This window comes from Terrapene carolina, unplaced genomic scaffold, assembly GCF_002925995.2.
Source record: "Terrapene carolina triunguis isolate 2854851 unplaced genomic scaffold, T_m_triunguis-2.0 Scaffold58, whole genome shotgun sequence".
NCBI lineage: Eukaryota > Metazoa > Chordata > Testudines > Emydidae > Terrapene > Terrapene triunguis.
The window spans coordinates 56,355,720-56,380,890 of record NW_020664409.1 but is presented as its reverse complement, the minus strand read 5'-3'; the positions used below and the strand labels follow the sequence as shown (position 1 = coordinate 56,380,890).

General features: G+C 40.5%; 1 protein-coding gene across 1 annotated transcript in view; it reads right to left on the bottom strand.

The window, feature by feature from the left end:
* The window catches only part of PREX2 (phosphatidylinositol-3,4,5-trisphosphate dependent Rac exchange factor 2), a 288,646-nt gene that overhangs the window by 188,204 nt on the left and 75,271 nt on the right, over window positions 1–25,171 (bottom strand). Inside the window, exons 2-6 of the mRNA XM_026662446.1 lie at window positions 24,055–24,126; window positions 23,857–23,979; window positions 22,278–22,382; window positions 14,397–14,498; window positions 12,772–12,933 (exon numbers count right to left, since the gene is read on the bottom strand). Of these exons, the coding sequence (XP_026518231.1) occupies window positions 12,772–12,933; window positions 14,397–14,498; window positions 22,278–22,382; window positions 23,857–23,979; window positions 24,055–24,126 (564 nt within the window). The remainder of the gene's footprint in view (window positions 1–12,771; window positions 12,934–14,396; window positions 14,499–22,277; window positions 22,383–23,856; window positions 23,980–24,054; window positions 24,127–25,171) is intronic.

The window sequence follows — 25,171 nt, the reverse complement described above, 5'->3', positions numbered from 1 at the left end:
AGGGAGCGGGCGGGAGAGAGAGAGAAGGGGGGCGGCCAGGGCTACAGTGGGGCGCTGCCACGCCGCGCCGCCTGCCACCTGCCGGGAGGGCTCCGCTTCAGTCGGCGGGGAGGGAAGGATGAGGACTGCCCTGCCGGGCTTGCTGCAGGGCGCTCCCGTCCTCCGCGCCGCTGCCCCCTACAGGGCGGCCGAAGCAAAACAACAACAAAAAAAAGCAGCCGTGCCACCCTAGGATTGGGTGGAATGCTGCCTCGTTCAATCTGCCGCTCCAAACACCAACTTGCTCGTCTGGTGCCTGGAGCCGGCCCTGTCCTGACAATCCAGGTAGTTTTGGTGAGCTATAAACACTTGAAAATCACCATATACTCATGTAAAGGAGCTTGTTAAAGACTTTGCTGCTAAAATTTCTGAATATGCTATCTGCACTGAGCATGCTATAACCACAGATCTCTCTACATGCCAGTTACACTGAGCATGCACTTAGGGTGCTATGAGCTACCTTCATGATAGGAACAGAGCTATAGTTGGAAAGAGTCCAGCGGAGGGCAACAAAAATGATTAGGGGGCTGGAGCACATGACTTATGAGGAGAGGCTGAGGGAACTGGGGTTATTTAGTCTGCAGAAGAGAAGAATGAGGGGGGATTTGATAGCTGCTTTCAACTACCTGAAAGGGGGTTCCAAAGAGGATGGATCTAGACTGTTCTCAGTGGTACCAGGTGACAGAACAAGGAGTAATGGTCTCAAGTTGCAGTGGGGGAGGTTTAGGATGGATATTAGGAAAAACTTTTTCACTAGGAGGGTTGTGAAGCAGTGGAATGGGTTACCTAGGGAGGTGGTGGAATCTCCTTCCTTAGAGGTTTTTAAGGCCCGGCTTGACAAAGCCCTGGCTGAGATGATTTAGTTGGGGATTGGTCCTGCTTTGAGCAGGGGTGTGACGTTGTGCAGTCTATATGGTTTTATAAAAACTTGATAATAAGTCAATATAATGTAACTGGGATAGTTTTAGAGAAAATACGGTAATAAGTGAATGTAACATAACTGGGATATGCTTCCTGCAAAAGGTCTCTTGTAAGGTATCATTACAAAGCTTATAATCTACTGAGTATGATCATCTGATTTGTATAAATGTACCACTCTTGTATCTAAAACTAGAAATATAAAACATAACTCTGAGGGCCTATTGTAATTATGTAAAGTGTGGGCCATTAATGATGGTTTGGAATCTTGATGACTGCCATTAACAAGGACCATTGTCTGCAGATGGCTGTGTTTACCTGTGAGTCTTCCTGTATATGTGTGTGCTGGCAAGTGAGTAATGAAGTCTTGCAGTGACATGTGATCATGTCACCTGAACTGGAATCCATCTTTAACCTGGTGCTTTTCCAGTGAGGGGGGGTGGAAACCCAGAGGGACAAAGGGTTCCCGCCTTATGCAAAAGATATATAAAGGGGTGGAAAAGAACAAAGAGAGGAGAGGAGCCATCATGAAGAATCCCCTAGCTATGACCTGAGCTGCAACAAGAGCTGTACCAGGGGAAAGAATTGTGCCCAGGCATGGAAGGTGTCCAGTCTGAGAAAAACTTACTGAAGCATCTTTGAGGGTGAGATTATCTGTATTTAGTTTGATTTGTGCATTTTATTTTATTTTGCTTGGTGACTTACTTTGTTCTGTCTGTTACTACTTGGAACCACTTAAATCCTACTGTCTGTATTTAATAAAATCACTTTTTATTTAGTAATTTACTCAGAGTATGTATTAATACCTGGGGGAGCAAACAACTGTGCATATCTCTCTATCTGTGTTATAGAGGGCGAACAATTTATGAGTTTGCCCTGCATAAGCTTTATGCAGGGTAAAACGGATTTATCTGGGTTTAGACCCTATTGGGAGTTGGGCATCTGAGTGCTAAAGACAAGCACACTCCTGTGAGCTGTTTTTAGGTAAACTTGCAGCTTTGGGACAAGTGATTCAGACCCTGGGTCTTTGTTGGAGCAGATGGGCATGTTTGGCTCAGCAAGACAGGGTGCTGGAGTCCTGAGCTGGCAGGGAAAACAGGAGCAGAAGTAGTCTTGGTACATTGGGTGGCAGCTCCCAAGGGGGTTTCTGTGATCCAACCCGTCACAAGGGGGTTGGACTAAATGACCTCCCGAGGTCCCTTCCAACCCTGATATTCTATGATTCTATGTGGGGGAATGCAAAAGAAGCAACAGTCATGGATACCGTTTCCCCATAACCCCATCACTTTGGCCCAAGGGAAGATGCTCTGAGTTGAGATCCAGGAGGAAATCAGGGGTTCTAGTCACAGCTCTTCCTCTGACTGTTGTTAATTCTTTGTACTTAACAATATTTACTACACGGGTGTACATTTCCAGTGCACACTAACTGTTCTGTGTATACTCTGCTGGCATTCACTAAAAGTGTACTGTTTGAAATGCGCAGGCTTCAGGTACCAGCGCAGGAAGCAGGTGCTTGGGGCGGCCAGTGGGAAGGGGCGGCACGTCTGGGTCTTCGGCAGCAATTTGGCAGCGGATCCCTCAGTCCCTCTTGGAGGGAAGGACCGGCTGCCAAATTGCCGCCAAGGAATGAAGCGGAGCGGTAGAGCTGCCGCCGAAGTGCTGCCAATCGCAGCTTTTTTTTTTTTTTTTTTCCTTCACTGCTTTGGTCGGCAAAAAAGCTGGAGCCAGCCCTGGAAATGGAACTACATTAATGCACACTATGGAACTGTTAATGTGCATCAGCAGGGTCCATATGGGCCTGTTAATGTGCAACACACAAGTGAGCACTAGAATTCACACCCCTTTTATGCAGACTAATGCACCAAGGAGACAAGCCGTCAAACCACACTCTTAGGAGGCAGACAAGTATCATTCACTCACTGTACTGTTAAAGTAAAAGCGGTAGCACAATGTCACCCCTGCAGAGCTGGGAACAGACTCAAGTCTCCGCTATGACAAGTTTCAACCATTTACACACACTGTCTTTCAGAATGAATCTGCCAAATCTACGTGTCTGGCTGTGCCATCTGTAGCCACTAGACAGAAAACCACCAATTTTCAGCAATTTTTTATTGTTTTTTTCTGTGGAAAATTTTGATGAAAAATTCCTTTCATATTTTTATTGGGGGGATGATAACCATTTTCCAAACGGCTCTAGTAATAAAGCTTATTGTTCCATGTTCATATACCAAAAGACCCAATTGACCAAACTTTTTTTTGCTGCCCCTCCCCCCAACTCCTGCCCGTCCAGGAAAGAAAGTGATTCACTGAGCAGGCGGTTCACACCTGGGATGGCAGCAGGACCGCTGGCTCCATCCTCAGAGGAGCCCATGGCAATGTGGCACAGACCAGACTGGGGCTCCTCACTCTCCCACCCTCCCTGACCGCTAGGGACTCCCTGCGTGCTCTCCTCGCTGATTCCCTGCCTTGGGCCTGACACCCAGCCACAGGCCCGCAGCCCATCCTGCACCCCACTCCCCCTGATAACCTCATCATGTCCCTCCCAGGGACGTGTGCCCACAATATGAAAACCAATGCCCTACTTTATGCACAGGTAAAATGAATAAGTTACTTTGACTCTGAATGCCTGACATGATTAAAGTCTCAATTTTAACACTGCATTAACTGTAGTTTTCATCATATCACTACTCTGAGTATTATTTTCCCTTTCCTTTTTAAACATAAACTGCTGGCTGAGGTCTTATAGAGATGAAAAAATGGCTTCATATACAAGTGTTCCATGGACTCCTTTTCCCTTGGAGATCTCCCATCTGAACATTAAACAATGATAACCTTACTTATCTTATAACATTTGACAAGATCCAACCCTGTGATGGTATAATTGTAGGCCAGTGATTTTTGTTAACTGTTATTGTATTCATTGAAGCCCTGGAGAGTGACAAAGAAATCAAATCCAGCTCTTCCACAGAACACTATCACAACGCCCCCAGAATATAGAACCTTTCAGTATTCTTTTGATTTATTTAGCACTGTAAGGCCAATGAGGAGGCTGATATAGTACTAGAGGCCAGGCCACCAGTCCCTCTATCTGCTCTTACAGATTGTCTTCTGTGAGAGCAGGAACGAGTTTTGAAGGACACATTGGATTAGTGGGAGGCATAGGAACCCACTTCAGACTCCACTGAGGAGTAAGAATACCGCCAAAGGCCAGGGTGGTACAGTTCCAGGAAGAGACATCAGAGACTGGGACTGGAATCTAAGTTGAGCCTGTGGTACCGGCGGTACTATTGAAGGCTTCCTGGCTATTGGTACCTAGTGTTGAAATGGAGCAAGTATTGGGGTTCTAGATACTGTCACACTGAAGAGGCCTACGATGACGGTACCAGTCCTGAGACCAAGGGCTGATGCCATAGCCTGCGCTGTGTGCAATGGTACTAGGGTGACCAGATGAGAGGAAGAAAATATCGGGACACATCGGGGGGGGGGCGGGTGGGTCGCCGGCGGAGGAAAAAAAAAAAAAAGGAGTACCGTGAAATATCGGGACTAATTGCGTCCCGACCAAAGATCGGTCGGGACACGGGACAAACGCCTAAATATCAGGACGTCTGGTCACCCTAAATGGTACCAATAACGGGCCTTCACCCTGAATCAGCAGTGATGGAAGTACCAAGAAGCATCACAGGTCCTTTCCAGCTGTGTAGGCCTCTGGCATCTGGGCTAAGATCGATGGTTGCCATGCAGAAAGCAGAGGTGATGGATCCTCTATTGTTACTGATGAGGTAGCTGGCCTTGATGATCTTAGGGTGGGCACCAGAGTTGAAAAGTTCAGTCCTACGAGAAGCACTGTGAAACAGTACTGGGGAGTAGTGAGCCAAAAGCTGCACTTTACCTTCAGTACCAGAGTGGCCTTCTGCTTCAGAGGTGTCACACACCAAGGACTTTGAATGAGTAGTCTATGCTGTTTTCTTTTTGGCTTTAGAGGATGAGTGTGCTCTGAGCACTTATGCTTTCTGGAGGACAGGGTATCCAGAAATGCTTGCTGCTGAAGGGGGTCTCCTTTAGCCTCTGTCAGTGGGCAAGGTTAGGAGAGCACTCCTGGAGGGAATAGTCAATGAGCTCCCCTCCATTGATCAAGTGGGCTCCAGTGCTGGGCAAAGAACAGCCCTCATGAGAATATAGCTAAGGCACTCTTCCTTTTGCTTCTTTCTTCTTGATTTGAACTCACGGCAGATTGGACACCTTTCTGTAATGTGATCCTCACTCAGGCACTTCAAAACGGCAAGTGTGTGGGGCTCTAATACGCATTGTCTTGGGATACCAGGAGCTAGGCTTAAAGCCATGGGACTTTGGCATAAGCTCCCCTGGTACTGGGCAATCCCCAGACAAGCCTGCCTATCCAAAATAAAATAAAGACATCCAAAGGAGAAAAAATGAATACCACTAACTCTAATTAACTATGTATAATTTGTTTCCTCACAGAGGAACGAGGGCTGTAAAAATCACAATAACATGTTCTGACCACCAACAATAAGAAGGAACTTAAAGATAGGCAGGGCAAGTCCACCCTTCATACCCTCAGCTCAGAGCACGGGGAAGCCAAGGCACCGGAGCAGCCATCAATACAGGTACCTCAAGAGAAAATTCTCTGGCATGACTGCTAGGATTGCCACCTGTCCAAGTTTTCCCACAGTCATCACTTTTTTGAAGTAGCTGTCCTGGGAAATCTGTCAGGGTGCTCAGTACATGCCACCTGGTGTCCAGTTTTATGGGCTCAGGATCATCCCGGATGTCCACGATTTTTGTACCTTAGAGGTGGCAACCCTAACCAGAGCATGAGATACGCACACACCTACATTGTAAAGGATGTATCCAATCACTCAAAGAAGAACCTTCATCCATGCAGGGGAGGGAGAGGAAAAGAATGAAAGGCGCCTCCCTCCCCTTGTGCACCCTGTGAGGGTACCAGGGACAACTATTGTCTTCACACTTGAGGTGAGTGTTGAGACTGCTTCCTCCCACTAGAGACACGCATTGCCCCAAAGGGTGCAGGGAAGGATGGAGAGGGCACATGAAGGGATTTATGAACATTGAGTAAATCAGGGAAGAATTGCAGCTGTCTGACTCCCTACTCAGGGAGCTAAACCCTGCATGTGCCTGATGGTTCACAAAGTGTGGGATTTTTAAATGGAGTCCAAGGGAGGCAGGCACCCAATTCCTATTGAAACTCAATGGGAATAGGGCTCCTAATTCCTGTAGGCTCCTTTGAAAATCTCAGGCAGACAAAACATTCCCCTGCCATAAGAAGTTTTTAAAATTAAATTAATATTTCCATATCTATCTGATCATGGGTATCATTTTAAGTCCCTGACCTGTAATATTCTGATATTTAAAACTATGATATACTGGGTATTTCCAGGCTTTTCTCCCTGTGATAAGTATGATTGCTTTTTTGTTGCCCAGTTCCTAATTATCAGGGGTTTGTAGGTTTAGGTTGTGTTTTTTTTTAACAACTTAAAATCAACATCTTGATGTTTAGAGTATGAACATTCCTTCCTCCACTGAAAGTTGAGGGCAATTTCTAACAAGAACGGTTCATCCCAAAACAATGCTTTTTGTGAAAACAACAGAATCAACTGTAATTATAATTTTTTTCATTATCTACATGGAAATAGATTCTTTCAAATACCTGCACCTACAAGCACCCTGAATAAGGCAACCTGATGCATGTTTCTAAAATTAAGGAAAATGATGCACGCAATGTGCAAGTTCAACAAATTAATTAATAACTTTTTTATTTCAAAGCAAGTACCTTCAAACAAGACCAAGATATAATCCACATTAAGGACCATATATAGGGAAAATTTGAAGTTTTAGAATCACAATATTTTTGATTGGTCCAAGCACAAAAAGTTGGTGGAAAATTCCTCAGGTGAACTTAGAGCAATTTTTTTGCCCCATTTAGATCATTCAAAAGCAGCAAGACAGGTTTTTAGTAAATATTTGGGTTCAGGACAAATTATTTGGGTAAGATCAAACATAAGAAAAGTCACTGTTAATGGAATTCCCATGGAAAAACATGGATTTATATTCCTAGTCTGTAGAATGGGGCTGCAGGTTCTCAACCTTGATACAGCATCACTACCACAGTACTTCAGTTAATGTTTACAAGCATTAAATAAAGCACTTGTGATATAGTACTGTAAGTTCAGAATCAGTATTTGTTGTTTTTAATATTTATTTGTGAAATAAAGTTATTCATCCAAAATCTACTGGGCTAAATTCACACCTGGTATAAATGGGTGCAATTCCATTCAAGTCAATGGACAAGACCTCAGCAGAGACCCTGTGACAGAACACAGTTGTTCAACAAGAAGGGAATTAACTCTTCATTTAGTCTTTTCATGGGGTAAAAATGAGGCAAGACTGAGGACTGCAAACACCATCAGGGTACGTCTACATTGCACACTCCTTTCAGTGGCATGTAGAGTACAGACACTACAAGCCCCCCTGGCACAGGTGCAAGGAGATGGTAGACGGTGAAGAACAGCTTAGGCTAGTAGAGTAAGGACCTGCCTGAACCCTGTGGGCATGTACCTGGGTATGTATCCTTCTCACCCAAGCAGTGCCTCTCCCAGCTTCATGGCTGTTTTTAGCAATGTAGTGTTCCACTGTTTCCCCGCTGCTGTGAAACACTCCAGGAGCATGGAAAAACTCTGGCAGCAGAGAAGCTGTGAGGAAAGATTCTGGCAGCTCCCCATTGCCGGAGCCTTTCCCTGCTGCCTCCCTGCTGCCAGAGCCCATTCATGTATCTCCACACTGCAGTATGGACATGGCCTGCTTTTCACTGAGGCATGAAACTACTGCAGCCCGTGGTGTGCATTCTAGACGTAGCTTCAGACTCTCAGTGAATACAGAAATCTCTATAAAAATAGCTATTTTAGTGGTAAGAAGAGGGGAAAGCCTAAGAGATGGCAGAATTTCCCATTCAACTGTTACCAAGCTGGGTTGAAACAAAGCTGGGATTCTCGGTGTTCTGATTACATGAAACTCCATTTTGTGTGTGTGCCTGTTTTCTTCTCTCTCTCGTTGTAACCTTTGCACAAATTTTATTGACAGATGTTTTTAATTGCTGAGCCATTCCACCAGTTTAGACACCCACTTGTACAAGTTCTGAATTAAGCCAATATATTTAACAATCTAGGATATTAAGTGAAAAAGTAATTGTATTAAGAATCTTCTTTCTTGAAGCAGATGTTCTGTTTCCATACATCTCTATTTTTATCATAAACACAAGCTTAGCTTTATGACACTTGTATGGGAATTTAAGTCATGCTTTCATCCTTGGGTTCTAAAAATATTTTTTCCTCCCAGAAAAAGCCAAGCAATGTGTTAAACATTTCCTTCTGGTAAGAAACCTCCAACACATTTGCCTCTTTATTCTTAGGCTCTATAGAAAACCAGATGTTTACTTAATTAAACCCACTCTCATACATTGCATTCAAGTATTTGTTTGTGCAGAACTATCTAAAATAGTTACCTCCTACAATAGCTCCGACATTTATACTGTTTCAAGGAGTAGACATACTCTATGTATGAAGAGGATGCTTCTAGGAAAATGAGCAAGTTTGCTAGATTGGGCATCGCATTGTAGTCATATTATAATCAAATCTGGTCTGTTACACTGGCATAAATGTAGCATAACTCCATTAAAGACAATGGAGTTATTCCAGATCTGCAACTGCATAACAGCACAGGACTTGCTCCACTGACTTTTCTTTAATGATATATTTTAAAGGAAAAAAACTATTTAAAAAGCAAACAGGACTCAGATGAATCTTGTATTTAATTAATTACTGTGTGTGCAACTTTCACTCTGTGTGTGCAACTGTCACTGAATATAAAATCTTTCACATGGAAATCTACTTTAAGAAACCCTTTGTTTGGAAACATTTTTTTTAATTTTGTCCAATGATTTGAAATAAAAGAGATTTCTAAAGCTTCATCAAGATGATTTTTTTCTTAGCCAAAGGACTACTAGAAGGAATAGGACCAAATCTGATAGCCTTACTCACACAAAATGACTGATTAGTCTTATATTTATTCATTCTATCCATTTATCTTTTCTTACTTATTTTTTCTCCATCAGGCTGGACACTAGCTTCACTTACTAACCCAGTCATTGTACAGACATTCACCCTGTCCTTCTTCCACTACCTGTCCTTACTGTCTCGCGACTCATCAAAATCCATATGTTGTGTAATTGCCAAAATTAGCTCTATGTCATGTAATTCACTGCTGTGCCTACCGAGAGCCCTATTAATGTCAGTGGAGTTACACACAAGTACAGCAATCCAGGCATATGCAATGAATTGTAATATTAAGGCATAAATTTGTAAAATCTTCAAAGCAGGGATATTGTCTGATCCAATTTGGACAGTGCCTAACATACTGGGCATAGTTAAAATGAGCAATAAAATTACTATGACTAATAAAATGTAGCCATCCCATTAAATTAAGTGGAGTGTTTTCATTATTAAGGTAAACAGGATTTGTCCCTAATTTTTCTATAGCACCAAAAAGATATGAAAGTTTTACCTTATAAAACAATATGACAGACCTAGCAATAATGGCCTCATACATTATTATACCTGGGAAACAAGACAAAATAGACAACTAACACAATACGGAACTCATTCCTAAATTTAATATGGAAAAGCCCCTAAATGATTAGGGAAAACAAATAGCTGTTTTGTAGTGCAAAGCATAAACCTAAACATGTAAAGAAAGTATAAAAACTCAGTTTTCCACGAATTGGTCCCCACTATCATCTGGGATATTTGCATAATTGTAACCATGGTATGCATATAATTGTATACATCTTTAGGGATTCAGTACAGACTTTTTGAATTTTCTGCATTTCTGTTTTGGGGGGAGTGGGTAAGGTGGGGGTCAAGATTAGTTTTTATTTTCTTAACTGGTTGATTGTAAATTCTGTTCTGCAGGTAAACACAAAAAAGAAGCAATTAAAACAACTTTTCCCAACATATATTGGACATGGTTCTGCTAGACTAGATGTAGCACAAAAATAGTGTTTACATCATTTTGACTGTTTAATAATAAATGTTAATGAACAATCTGTTCTTAGAAAGCTACATAAATTAAAACTATATAGTCGTGGTTTACTGAAACTTCAAATTAATTACCTTGCTAACATGTGCAAGAATATATAAAGATTAAATATGTGATTTGTCAAAGTAGGCAACAGTTACTAAATTCATAACTTAAGCTTTAAGCATCTGCCAAGTCATATTGTTAGTAACTTCTAAAAACTGTTTTAAATTTGTAGAGAGGTGTCAATATATTTGATGTGGAAAGACTGAGGAATTTAACAGGTATGATACTCAACTTTTTATGCCAAAAACCCCGCATTGTTTGCATTATTCAGACAAACAAAATATTGATGCAAAAATATTTGTGTTCCTTAACTATTTATGCTCATTAAGATCTAGGTGAGGAATCTGCTGGATATGCAGGATCTTGAAAGCAAGCACAATAATGAAAAGGGGATCTAGTGAAGAGATTCAAAGAGAAGAGGGAACATAGTTGAAGCGATGGGTGAGAAGGATTATTTGTGCATCTTTTCTCTTGACACAATCAATTTATGCTCTGAAGCATTTTGATTGCTAGCACTTTTACCACTCCAGCTAGCCGGTATTATTGAAGAAGATATCCCTACATCTAGTTTATTTTAATTTTTCAAATGTATTAATCTGTCTCAGTGGTATCCTGTGGCAGTGAGTTCCACATATTAATTGTGTTTTGGATAAAAATAGTATTTCTAAAATCTATTTTAAACATGCTGCCTTTAATTTTGAATTATCTCTTATTCTTGTACTTTGGGAAAGTTTAATCCTATTGGACCTCTCACACATTCATTCTTTGCCTTATCAACTTACTTTCTCATTTTCAAAATATTGCAAACAATATGTCCTTGCATGAGCCCTACATAGGGTGACCAGATGAGAGGAAGAAAATATTGGGACACGGGTGGAGGGTGGGGAGAAGTGTCCGCCAGCGGAGCAAAAAAAAAAAAAAAAATGCTGCCGGCGGAGCGAAATATCGGGACAAAGATTGGTCGAGTCGCGGGACAAACACCTAAATATCGGGACGGTCCCGATTATATCAGGACAGTCCTGATTTTATGGGGATGTCTGGTTACTCTAGCCCTACACCCTATTTCTAATCATTTTTGTCTTCCCTGGATGCTTTCTACTGATGACTTGTTATTTTTGAGACAAGGGACTAAAATGAATGCAGTAAAATCAGGTTGAAGACACATGACCAATTAATATAATACTTGGTGCTTAGAGAGATTCCTTCTTTCTATGTACTGTGAATATCTGCAGAATGTGGTAAGTGGTTCCTGGGATTGAGAAGTTTGAAAATCACTACTCTCTAAAATCCAGGACTCAAGGCATAATGGAAGACATGTAGTAATATAGATCCTACCTATCCAGTTTTGGAAACAAGAGAAAACTTATTTAGAATGCTGCCACAGGAACAGTCTTTAAATGAGATGTTCAAATCTCCCTGCACAAAGATGGATGCTTCTGTCTAAACAAAATTAATAACTATGCTCTTTTTTAGAAAGAATCAAATCTTCTGCTACGCTTAATTAACATTAGGTACACCCACTGCCTCAAGGGCATGGAGTCTTTGTCTGGACTATCAGGGGGAAAATGGTTTTGCCCCTTAATGCAATTCTCCCTTCTCTTCCCCTGCCCTGCTCATAACAGCCTGCTTCCTCCTGAATTTTGGGGGGAGGCAGCATCAGTTGAGCAGTTTGGCTGGCTGGAGGTGCTCAGCAGAAGCAGACTAGCTCCTGCATGCCTGAGGGGCCCATACAGGCCCTTTCCCCGCAACGAGGCACCATTGCATGCCTGGATTAACAGGTCCCATTCTCCTAATCCTGCGATTAGAGTAAAACTATGTGTTTTTGATCTGCTGTAGGCATTGTGCTAGTCACCTTTATGGGACTGGGAAGGAATTTTTCCCTCATTGTCAGACGGGCCAGGATAGGGTGGTTTTTTTCACCTTCCTCTCAACAGCTCAGAGACTCAACTGTAAATACAAAGGCTGTTGTATTCACACTGCTGAACATGTATTTGTTGGCACTCTGCAGATAATCCCTTATCTGTTAATTTTTCTAAAGTTTATGTTCTATACATTCCTCCCCCCCCAACCCCCGGTTGACTAGGCAGGACATTCAAGTAAGTGTCTAAAAGAGCAAAGCCTGAGAACAACAGTTAGTAATCCATAGAGCTAAAGCACAGACTGATTTTTATATATTTATTATTATTTGATGTAAATGGTTAATATCCTAAATCCAGAGCTAGACAATTTGTCTTTTCTGAAAGATGGTTAGTGCATGAGAGTGTCTGCATCACTGATGATCCTTAGACAAAAATATTGATATTACTCATACATAGAGTAGATCCTAAGTAAGAATTGTGATTTTACTAGTGAAATGAGAAGTTCCCTGTGAGTCAGGGTCACAAGCATTGGCCTGCTAAACCCAGGGTTGTAAATTCAATCCTTGAGGGGGCCATTTAGGGATCTGGGACAAAAATCTGTCTGGGGATTGGCCCTGCTTTGAGCAGGGGGTTGGACTAGATGACCTCCTGAGGTCCCTTCCAACCCTGATATTCTATGATTCTATGAAAAGTAATGTACTGCATATGCTGATAATTGCCCACTTGCAAAGCTGCATCACTACATCCCTGTTTTACATAATGAGAAATACGGTGACACTACCTCCCATCCTTCAATGTGAGACTGCCATTCTTCCAAAACCTCTAATTTTTCCATTTGTCTCTTAGCCTCATTTATATTGGAACAGACAGCTTTCATGGCTTGCAGAGCTTCCATTAATACTGTGTAGTCACTGTGTTTCTTTGGCGTCCGCTTCAATAACTCCTGTTTATACATAAAGAGTACATCAGTCTTTGATCCTCAAATGTACATTACCAGGAGGCTCATATTGACTGGGATGCTAAAACTAAACAGTAAATATCAAACTCCTCTTTTATTAGGTGGAACCCTATTACATCCTGCAACATTGTGTCTTGGTAAGGCAATAAAGCTCTGAGAAACAAACTAGCAACAGTAAGAATAAGTGATATTTCAAAAACGAAGTTTCCATTTCAGCTCTCTCTCCCCGTCCCCTCCCTCACCGGGAAAGGTTGGTCTTGATGTTGACCTTTAACCTCTTTTATAGGACAGTCAGCTTTTAATGACAAAAATCATACATACTGTATGTCTCAAAGTGCTTATTTTATTGTCACAATTAGTACCTTAGGTTACTGTGAACTGAAAGAGGGTCAATTGTTTTTTGCTAATTTTTCGCAGTTTGTTCGCTTGGTGTATTTAACAATACTTTGTGTATAATTAGTCTCAAAGTATCTCTTGTAGAATCTGTTAGTCAGTTTCCTTTGTTCTTTGTGTGTATTTCTCACATAGCAAGAAAGAATATAAAAACAATTTCAAAATAGGACAATGTGGTTGTAAAACCACAGAAATAGGCTGGGTGACTCAGGGTTCAGTATAGTAATAATATTATTTATCTCACTTTTTAAAAAAAATGACTAAATGTTAAGCTGTGTCCCTTCAGTCTTCTATGTCAGTGCAGTGAGATGTGCCTCTTTCAGAGCTGACAATGTTTTAGAAGCTAAAGGTTTATTATAAAAAATACTTATCCAATAGTCAAAATGCAATTAACAAATGCAGCTTCCTCTTCAAAAATGCAAGTCATTTCCTCCTTTTTAACAAAAAATATACAATATCCAACACAAATTTGTTATGCATTCACTATTCACAGAGAGAGAGAGAGAAAGAGAGAGAGAACTAGACAGGTGTCATTTCATTGTTATCTGAAAATACTTTCTGTCTGCTTCTTACAGTACCTATTTAAAAGCATTTTTGACATTTGTTTTAGTTTACAGTTTACTAATAATGGCATTGATTCAAGAAGCCACTTAATTGCATGCTTATCTTTAAGCAAATGAATAATTGTATCCCTACCTATCATAGCATTTAAGCATGTACTTAAATCAAACTGAAATCAAACTCATTAAATTCACTGAAGTTTAAATTAATGGCTTCCTCTCAACAATGATGAAGGTGGCCATCACCCTACAAAGGAGGTGCTGAAACTAGAGAGGTGCCAAACCTTTACAGCCAACAAAGCCTGTTAATCTTTTTTGCACTGAAGTCCCTGGAAGACTTGCCATTGGCTTTAATGAGTGCAAGCATGAAGCCAATATTTATCTGGTGGATCATTCATCTTGGGGAGAGGTTGTTCTTACTGTCATGCTTAAATATGCATAGCAACAAGTTTTATGTGCAGAATATAAAGGCCTAGGTAGCAAACATATAAGTACCTTCAAAAGGAGGGGATACTTGCATATTCTCTGTATTGGTGTTACTAGATATACTTCCAATGGAACATCTGTGTTCTTACGTCCTCCAAGCAACATACAGTTCTAGGGTGCAAGCAAATTAATTTGATTACAAAATCATGAGGAAATGACATTTTCCCAAACTATGAGTTCTACAAGAGTTAAAGAAAGAAACACATTACATTAAACTCTTTCCTGTAGTTTCCTATGAGAAATCACTGTTCTAAAATATAGGCAATTGCCATAAAAAAAAGCTCTCCCAAAATCATTGACACAAACACTTGCCTAGAATTGTAAATTAACATATACAAAGATAATATTAAGGTAAACTTGCAAAACTATCATGAACAGATACATAATCTACTCCTCTACTCTTTACTATAATAATTGTAGACACTAAACCAAACATCTAACATTTTACTTTGACACACACAAAAACAATTACCCGACTGCAGTTGTTTGGTGTTATTTTCAAAGAACGTATTAAAGAAACAAATCAGTACTAAAGCTCATTTAACCATTTTAGGTATACTCTGTTCTAGATATATAAAGTAAAAGAAATAATTATTGGATTGTTGATATTATGCAAACTAAATAAACTTTTCCAGCCATGGTCTACAGAAAATGTAGGTAACAACCAGGAGCACAGTATTGGAAGCAGAGAAAAATATGGAACGTTTGGTGGAAGCATTCACAAACACAATTCAGCGAGAGGTAGAGATAGGATTAAAGACATTCAGAGAATCAAAATATGCAAATGGCTTTAGGGCAAATATTTAATTGTTGGAATTATAAAAAAAAAATGGACCTAATACTAATAGTAATGAGTGTGTATATGCAGTAATAGAAATGGGGACAATAGAGGAAATAGTGATATGATATACTTTAAAGCTATATGAAATCAAGCTCTATGTATTGAGAACATCATACCAATACAATCAAAAGTAGTGTAATATAGACTGATAACACTCCTACAACTGCTCACACTTTTAAAAGGCAGGTAAGTAGGGTCTCTCTTTACCCATCAAACACAGAAGGCATATTGGAAAGGTCTCCCTACAATTCAAAGAGGAAACCAAACAATAAAGTCAGAGTGTAGCCTACGTGATCAGACTCTGATTTATTTAAATTAAAACAATGTGTGTATCCCCATCTTTAGCTACTCTGTGGGGGCAGGTAGGGAGCCTGGTTAGCCTTCCAATTATTCTTAGATGATCAAATAACAGTAATAACAAAGACTTTTGTTCTCCATCTATCTATATCTGTTCAGGAGGCTGCAACTGCATCTTTTGGATGTTGACCTGCTACCAAGATGTATTCATAGAATCATAGAAGATTAGGGTTGGAAGAGACCTCAGGAGGTCATCTAGTCCAACCCCCTGCTCAAAGCAGGACCAACCCCAACTAAATCATCCCAGCCAGGGCTTTGTCAAGCCAGACCTTAAAAACCTCTAAGGATGGAGATTCCACCACCTCCCTAGGCAACCCATTCTAGTGCTTCATCACCCTCCTTGTGAAATAGTTTTTCCTACTATCCAACCTAAACCTCCCCCACTGCAACTTGAGACCATTACTCCTTGCTCTGTCATCTGCCACCACTGAGAAGAGCCTAGCTCCATCTTCTTTGGAACCCCCCTTTAGGTAGTTGAAGGCTACTATCAAATCCCCCATCACTCTTCTCTTCTGCAGACTAAATAAGCCCAGTTCCCTATTAATTCACTGCAGCTAGACTGGCCTGCTGCAATGCACTCTACACAAAGGTAAAACTGAAATCCATTTGGAAGCTGAATCAAGTGCAGATTGTGATAACCCATTTGCTAGGTGAAGTATCTCTCTCTGAGTATGTTACACTGGTGCACCATGATCTACTCTAACTGTCTATTGGCTTCCAGATGGAGTTAAAGGTATTGGTTTTGATTAGATTTATGTGAATAAATTATTTTTCAGTCCAGTAGCTGAACCAAGAGAAAAAAGAATTAAAAAAAAATAATTTTGTCTCCCCAGTCTGAAATAGCCCAAATCACATAACCTTCAGGGCATGGCATAAAGCACATCTTTTTTGACAGACACTGGGAAGTTCTAAGGCATATTGAGTAGAGGGGGTTCTTTGACTACTGAGGGACAGTGATTATTATTACATTTTTTTTGCAAAGGTGCTGCAATCTTCTCAAATTTCACCATGTTCCGATATAGTGTTTGGATTCAGTACCATTATAGGAACAGTTTCATTTGGATCCAAATCCAGATCTGTTTGTGGAGATCAGAGATCCAGGATTTCAGTTTGGACTCATCTCTAAAATAGCCACATCCTGTCTCACAAAATAAGCTCTTCGTGATTCACTCTTAGGCATATTTTGTTCCGCACCACCACATACAGCGTCCACAATTCATGTTACTCTCAGTGCAGGATCCAGTTGTGCGTGTGGTGTGGGGGAGAACTAACGTGGCTTTATGCCATGTTAGCAACCGCTCAATTTGGGAGCAGGTTGGGGAATGACATTTCAGCTGGATGTCCACAGTGAGAGGGTGTTCCAGCTGCCAAAAATCACTGGAGTGTATAGACATGCTTAGTGACAAGAGAGGTGGCATAGAACTCTAAGTCACTCAGTGATTTCTCCTTATGACAGGGAAATTCCCACTTAGCCCGTTAAATTCATGTTAAGGGACTGTAGAAACAAGAGAATCAGGGCCAATAGATTCAAATGCTAGAGCAAACTGCACGTTGCATTACCCAATCAAAAACATTATGGCTGTACTCTATCAGGTAGTGTGGGGCAACAGCTTTGAAAAGATGTGCCATGTTAAAAAATTAAAATCACAACAGTTCAGATGTTATACTTATTTTATCACTACTCTAATGTTTTGTTCATAGTTTCTTTAACTTAAACCGTTTTCAGTTGAAATGTTTGTCATATTTCCCAAATCTGAGCTCAGACATCATGTTCCTTTGCCAGAAATTTAAAGTTCTAATATAGCATTATCTACATAAAAAAAAAACCCTCTTAGGGTGTCATATAGTGTGAGTTGGGGAAATCCAGGAAACAGTTCATACTAAATTCCCTTTTTAATTAACAATGTCAACCACTGAGAAACTGCATGTTTCTAAGGAAACTGATCTTGTTATGGAAGATTCACGAGGACTCTCATACTTAACATTTTAAAATATCTGCTTAATTGTGTTGTAAAAATTAAAGACTTTTATTGTGTAGCTGTTTCATTTAACTCAGTTTAAGCCAATTCAGTATGTTGCTGCTAATATATAATCCATAGCAAAACATTTTTTTCCTTTGGCACTGCAGCTCCCACAGTATTAAAGTATGGATTTTTCTTTACCAAACCTGGCTCTAACCACAGGTCAGTCTTTAAATTTCCTTCCAGGTCAGTTCTCTGATTTCCTTCCATACCCCTCCCCACACCATTTATCCCATTTTCTCTCCAGTCCTTCTGCCATACATGGCTGGCATCATTATGCATTGCCTCCAAAACAGGGAGTACAGTAACTCCTCACTTAACATTGTAGTTATGTTTCTAAAAAATGCGACTTTAAGCGAAACGATGTTACGCGAATCCAATTTCCCCATAAGAATTAATGTAAATGGGGGGGTTAGGTTCCAGGGAATTTTTTTTTGCCAGCCAAAAGACATGTTTACATACATACATTCATACATACACACACAATAAATTTTAAACAAACAATTTAATACTGTACACAGCAATGATGATTGTGAAGCTTGGTTGAGGTGGAGGAGTCAGAGGGTGGAAGAGGGTGGGATATTTCCCAGGGAATGCCTTGCTGCTAAATGATGAACTAGGACTCGGCTGAGCCCTCAAGGGTTAACACATTGTTGTTAATGTAGCCTCACACGTTACAAGGCAGCACGAATGGAGGGAGGAGACACAATAGACACATGGCAGTGGCTGCAAACATGCCCTGCGGAAACTGAACATGATGATGAACCCACGTAATCCGACTGGAGCGTACCACTCCCTCCACTTTGTAAGTGCCCGGGGGGTGCATGTGAGACAGACACACACACCGTGCGTACGAGAGAGAGAGAGATGCACATTGCCCCTTTAAGTACACTGACCCCACTCTAAGTACACTGCCTTTTTAAGTAGATCAGCAACTTGAGACAGCAGCTGCTGCCAGCAAGTTCCCTCTGTCCGGAGCCCTGTTGTGTCCCCCCGCCCCATGGAGATAGGGTACAGGAGCGGGGGGCAGGATCTGGGGGAGGGGGACACCCTGACATCAGCACCCCTCTTCCCCTCCCTCCCCTCCCCCGCACAGAAAGCAGGAGGCTCCCGGGAGCAGCTCCAAGGCAGAGGGCAGGAGCAGCACAGGGCAGTGGCGGGAGGGATACCTGAACTGCCCGGCAATTGATAGCCTGCTGGGCAGCTGCTGCACAGGGAACTTAGGGGAGCTAATAGGGGCGCTGCCGGGCCACCCTGGTTCCAAGCCTCCACCAACTAGCTCCAATGGGCTGTTCTTCCTGCAAGCAGTGGACAAAGCAGGCAGCTGCCAAACAACGTTATAAGGGAGCATTGCGCAACTTTAAACGAGCATGTTCTCTAAGATCAGCGACGTAACAACAAAACAACATTAACCGGGAGGACGTTAAGTGAGGAGTTACTGTATAGGGCACATTGTCCAGTGCTAGTCTGTAAACTGGTCAGGAGGTGGCACTACGTGTGTGATGTAGGCAGCCCCTACCTCTGAAAATATCACACCTAAAATGCATCTGAACAATAACCACCTAGAGTGACCATCTTTAAACTAGGTTCGACGGGGACAGGTGAGCAAAGCCCACAGGTAAGTGGGAAACATGGGGACCTGGGAGATAGATTGGAAACAAGAGGGAGTGTGGGCTATAATGGCAGAGAGAAAGGAGGGTCAGGGTAAAACTGGGAGGCAAGATCAAACCAGTATCTTAGATGCCTATATACAAATGCGAGAAGTATGGGTAATAAGCAGGAAGAACTGGAAGTGCTAATAAATAAATACAACTATGACATTGTTGGCATCACTGAAACTTGGTGGGATAATACACATGATTGGAATGTTGGTGTGGATGGGTACAGCTTGCTCAGGAAGGATAGACAGGGGGAAAAGGGAGGAGGTGTTGCCTTATATATTAAAAATGTACACACTTGGACTGAGGTGGAGATGGACATAGGAGACGGAAGTGTTGAGAGTCTCTGGGTTAGGCTAAAAGGGGTAAAAAACAAGGGTGATGTCATGCTAGGAGTCTACTACAGGCCATCTAACCAGGTGGAAGAGGTGGATGAGGCTTTTTTTAAACAACTAACAAAATCATCCAAAGCCCAAGATTTGGTGGTGATGGGGGACTTCAACTATCCAAATATATGTTGGGGAAATAACACAGCGGGGCACAGACTATCCAACAAATTCTTGGACTGCATTGCAGACAACTTTTTATTTCAGAAGGTTGAAAAAGCTACTAGGGGGGAAGCTGTTCTAGACTTGATTTTAACAAATAGGGAGGAACTCATTGAGAATTTGAAAGTAGAAGGCAGCTTGGGTGAAAGTGATTATGAAATCATAGACTTTGCAATTCTAAGGAAAGGTAGAAGGGAGTACAGCAAAACAGAGACAATGGATTTCAGGAAGGCAGATTTTGGTAAGCTCAGAGAGCTGATAGGTAAGGTCCCATGGAAATCAAGACTGAGGGGAAAAACAATTGAGGAGAGTTGGCAGTTTTTCAAAGGGACACTATTAAGGGCCCAAAAGCAAGCTATTCCGCTGGTTAGGAAAGATAGAAAATGTGGCAAAAGACCACCTTGGCTTAACCACAAGATCTTGCATGATCTAAAACATAAAAAGGAGTCATATAAAAAATGGAAATTATGAATATAGGCAAACAACACAGGAATGCAGGGGCAAGATTAGAAAGGCAAAGGCACAAAATGAGCTCAAACTAGCTACGGGAATAAAGGGAAACAAGAAGACTTTTTATCAATACATTAGAAGCAAGAGGAAGACCAAAAACAGGGTAGGCCCACTGCTCAGTGAAGTGGGAGAAACAGTAACAGGAAACTTGGAAATGGCAGAGATACTTAATGACTTCTTTGTTTCGGTCTTCACCAAGAAGTCTGAAGGAATGCCTAACATAGTGAATGCTAATGGGAAGGGGTAGGTTTAGAAGATAAAATAAAAAAAGAACAAGTTAAAAATCACTTAGAAAAGTTAGATGCCTGCAAGTCACCAGGGCCTGATGAAATGCATCCTAGAATACTCAAGGAGCTAATAGAGGAGGTATCTGAGCCTCTAGCTATTATCTTTGGAAAATCATGGGAGACAGGAGAGATTCCAGAGGACTGGAAAAGGGCAAATATAGTGCCCATCTATAAAAAGGGAAATAAAAACAACCCAGGAAACTACAGACCAGTTAGTTTAACTTCTGTGCCAGGGAAGATAATGGAGCAAATAATTAAGGAAATCAACTGCAAACACTTGGAAGGTGGTAAGGTGATAGGGAATAGCCAGCATGGATTTGTAAAGAACAAATCGTGTCAAACCAATCTGATAGCTTTCTTTGATAGGATAACGAGTCTTGTGGATAAGGGAGAAGCTGTGGATGTGGTATACCTAGACTTTAGTAAGGCATTTGATACGGTCTCGCATGATATTCTTATTGATAAACTAGGCAAATACAATTTAAATGGGGCTACTATAAGGTGGGTGCATAACTGGATGGATAACCGTGCTCAGAGAGTTGTTATTAATGGTTCCCAATCCTGTTGGAAAGGCATAACAAGTGGGGTTCTGCAGGGGTCTGTTTTGGGACCGGCTCTGTTCAATATCTTCATTAACGACTTAGATATTGGCATAGAAAGTACGCTTATTAAGTTTGCAGATGATACCAAACTGGGAGGGATTGCAACTGCTTTGGAAGACAGGGTCATAATTCAAAATGATCTGGACAAATTGGAGAAATGGTCTGAGGTAACCAGGATGAAGTTTAACAAAGACAAATGCAAAGTGCTCCACTTAGGAAGGAAAAATCAGTTTCACACATACAGAATGGGAAGAGACTGTCTAGGAAGGAGTACGGCAGAAAGGGATCTAGGGGTTATAGTGGACCACAAGCTAAATATGAGTCAACAGTGTGATGCTGTTGCAAAAAAAGCAAACATGATTCTGGGATGTATTAACAGGTGTGTTGTGAGCAAGACACGAGAAGTCATTCTTCCGCTCTACTCTGCACTGGTTAGGCCTCAACTGGAGTATTGTGTCCAGTTCTGGGCACCGCATTTCAAGAAAGATGTGGAGAAATTGGAGAGGGTCCAGAGAAGAGCAACAAGAATGATTAAAGGTCTTGAGAACATGACCTATGAAGGAAGGCTGAAAGAATTGGGTTTGTTTAGTTTGGAAAAGAGAAGACTGAGAGGGGACATGATAGCAGTTTTCAGGTATCTAAAAGGGTGTCATAAGGAGGAGGGAGAAAACTTGTTCACCTTAGCCTCTAAAGATAGAAGAAGCAGCAATGGGCTTAAACTGCAGCAAGGGAGGTTTAGGTTGGACATTAGGAGAAAGTTCCTAACTGTCAGGGTGGTTAAACACTGGAATAAATTGCCTAGGGAGGTTGTGGAATCTCCATCTCTGGAGATATTTAAGAGTAGGTTAGATAAATGTCTATCAGGGATGGTCTAGACAGTATTTGGTCCTGCCATGAGGGCAGGGGACTGCACTCAATGACCTCTCGAGGTCCCTTCCAGTCCTAGAATCTATGAATCGTAGGATGTCTAAAATCATTTCTCACATGACCTAATAAGGCACTGCTGTCAACTCACTGATTCAGTGAAAAGATATTAAAGTAGAACACCAAGTCAAAGTTTACTTACCAAAAGAAAAGTCCGTACTGTTCTTATTTTGTTAAGTTCAAGCAGAAGTTTCTGTGCCTTCTCATGGTTACTACAGTATTCATCATAGATACAAAATCTGTCCTTCTGTAGAGACAAAGAAATACTTTGTATATTCAGATTTTTATTAAGGCCAAATGACTAATATAAGAACACTTTTAGAGGATAGAAATCTAATGTGATCTGCATTTTGGAAGGTCAACACCTTCTTTCCTATTTTTATATCTAATTATTGTTTGAAATCCAACACTTCTAGAATTTTTAAATTCTACTCTTAATTAGAATTGTAAAGACAAATAGTCTGTGAACATCACTGGAGAATCTGCAGAGATTCCAGTGGCTGGATTACAATAAATCAAACAGGACAACAAAGTGCACACACACCTACCCATTTGCAGACATCATTACCTATCTGGCACATGCAAACATTTGCAGATACAATCCACATTTTTGAAGAAATAAAAGGTGTGTTGATAGCATTTTTGTGAGCCCTTCCATTCTATTGACCTTTAATCTTTGGTCCCACAATGTGCAAATGTAGACTTTAGCAAACAAAGGCTGAACCAAGCAGAGATACCAATTAGATCCAAAAAAAAATTTTTTTTTAGGTCTGTGACAGTGTGTAAAGAGTTAGGCTCAGTCCTGACTGATTTAGCAAAGCTCTGTAACATTGATGCTCTTGCACTCAGACAGGAAAACAATGCTCCTAGAGTATAGTTGCTGCAGAAGATCCAGAAACATATCTGCTGTGATTTACTGAGGCACTGCTCTGCATTTTCTATTTCAAGGCAGGTAAAGCAATAATAATAAATAGCAAGCAAATATATTAATATGTACATGAGAATTTTAATATTAAAATGATTTTAAATGCATTGTTTCTTGCAAACTAAACTCTCTCTCTCTTTTTTATTCTGCTTCCAGACTGAGTTTTAGGTGCTTCACATCTCAACATGGCATTTCATTGTTCAGGCTTATTTTTGTTAATGAACATAAATACAAGTCCTACAGCCAAATTTTCAGAAGTGTTCATTAAGGCCTTTATTCAGCAAAGCACTGAAACACCTGCTTAAAGATAAGCATGTTCTCATGCCCCATTAACTTCAAGGTCCTTAAGAAAATTTCAGGTGGAAATCCTAGTATCTATGAGCTTGCACACTTGCCTGGTTGGAAAAAAAGGTTAGTTATATAATCACTGGGTAAAATTTTACTATTTTAAATAAACATCCTCTGTGTTTGAATGAAAAATAAAATCAGTTCAGAACAAGTAGTCTGAAAATTCCTAACAGTTCAAAGCTACAGAAGATGCTGAAAGCTAATGTGCTGAACACAACAAAGCTTGTTTATTCTACAGTGAAAAGAATGGGTGAGATGACATGGTAAGGTTCTCTTTTTTTTGGCAATGAGTGTAAACTCCAAATGACCTTAAAGGAACCTAAATTATGCAATCAAGTCATTTTGTCCTCATGACTGAATATACACACATATCACCATGGCATTAATTAATGAAGACAATCAGGAATGAGAAAAGTTAACTATGAAGTTGTATTAAAGAATAGCATACAAAGTGAAGAAAGCAGATTCCCACTTCATGGTGTGCATTAGGTTCAGGATTCAAACACCCCTCCACTAAGGTCAGGAAATCCTTGTGAACTGCAAGAATATCTTCAATATTTGAAAACAGCATCTGTAAAAGAATAAAACATAAATAAATATAAAAAGAAAACACAGAGAAGAAAAATGTGTGCAATTAAAAACTAACCTTAACTGTTTCCTCTGTGATATTTTTATCCACTTTGGAGGCAGCAAACTGGAACATTCTCTGAAGGAATGCCTGCATGAAACAAGACAACAATACAAGTGAGAAAATGGTACACTGCTTTAATATAGGTTAGTTCAGAGGGAATAAGATAGCTTGAGCAAAAGTATTATACATTTTAATTAGTTTGTCTAATTTTCTTATGTTTGGGATATGGAAATAATATTCCATGAGAACACTATTCAAAACTTCACCCAAATACTCCTTTTAATTAGTAGCTAGTAGCTTTGTTAATTTAAACCTGCGTGAAACTATGTCAAACAGATAAAATGAACCAAACTGTTAAAATACATAGCATAATATTAATAAAGGCCAAAAAAATTCAAAATTCTCTGAAGTACAATTTTCTTTCATTGCTCCGATTACTTAAAACAGTTAGACTCTAACATCAATAAAACTCTTCCACAACTTGAGGCTCAATCCAGTTCCCTCTGGAATTTTTCCATTTATTACAAGATGAGTTGAATTGAGCCCCTAATTTCTAAATCAAAGCTGGTTTTAAGCTACTATAAACAAGCATAAAATATACCACAAGAAGCCACTAAATTATGCACAAACCTCTGATGTATTAATAGCTGAACCAGCTGGAAGGAAAATTGATTTAAACAAGATGCTCAGTGCACAAGCTTGTGCACTGTGGTTTAGACTTCTTATATTTGGTCTGGACAAAAAACTGGAAACAACAACAAAAAACACCTGCAATGAGGCTCATTCCACAATTTATTTAATCATGTTTAAAGTAGCAAGTGTTTGTAATTAAATTTCTACAGATTAACTTCATTATCAAAAGGTACATTTTGAAGATATTTACAAACTGAAAGTTTAAAGTCTTAAAGCACTGGGTGTTCACATGGACATGCATCTCCTTTAGTTATTAAAAAATTGGCACCACAAGTGTTCAAAATGTCATGTCCTTCATATCCGCTTAGCTCCAAGTCACTGTGCATTGTATACTGTATATGAACTCATCTAAATTCTAGTGTGGTGCAAATTCCATAGAGGATGCAATAAATAACCCTGGTAGGGGAGAAGGATAGCATTCACAGTATCCCTTTTTACT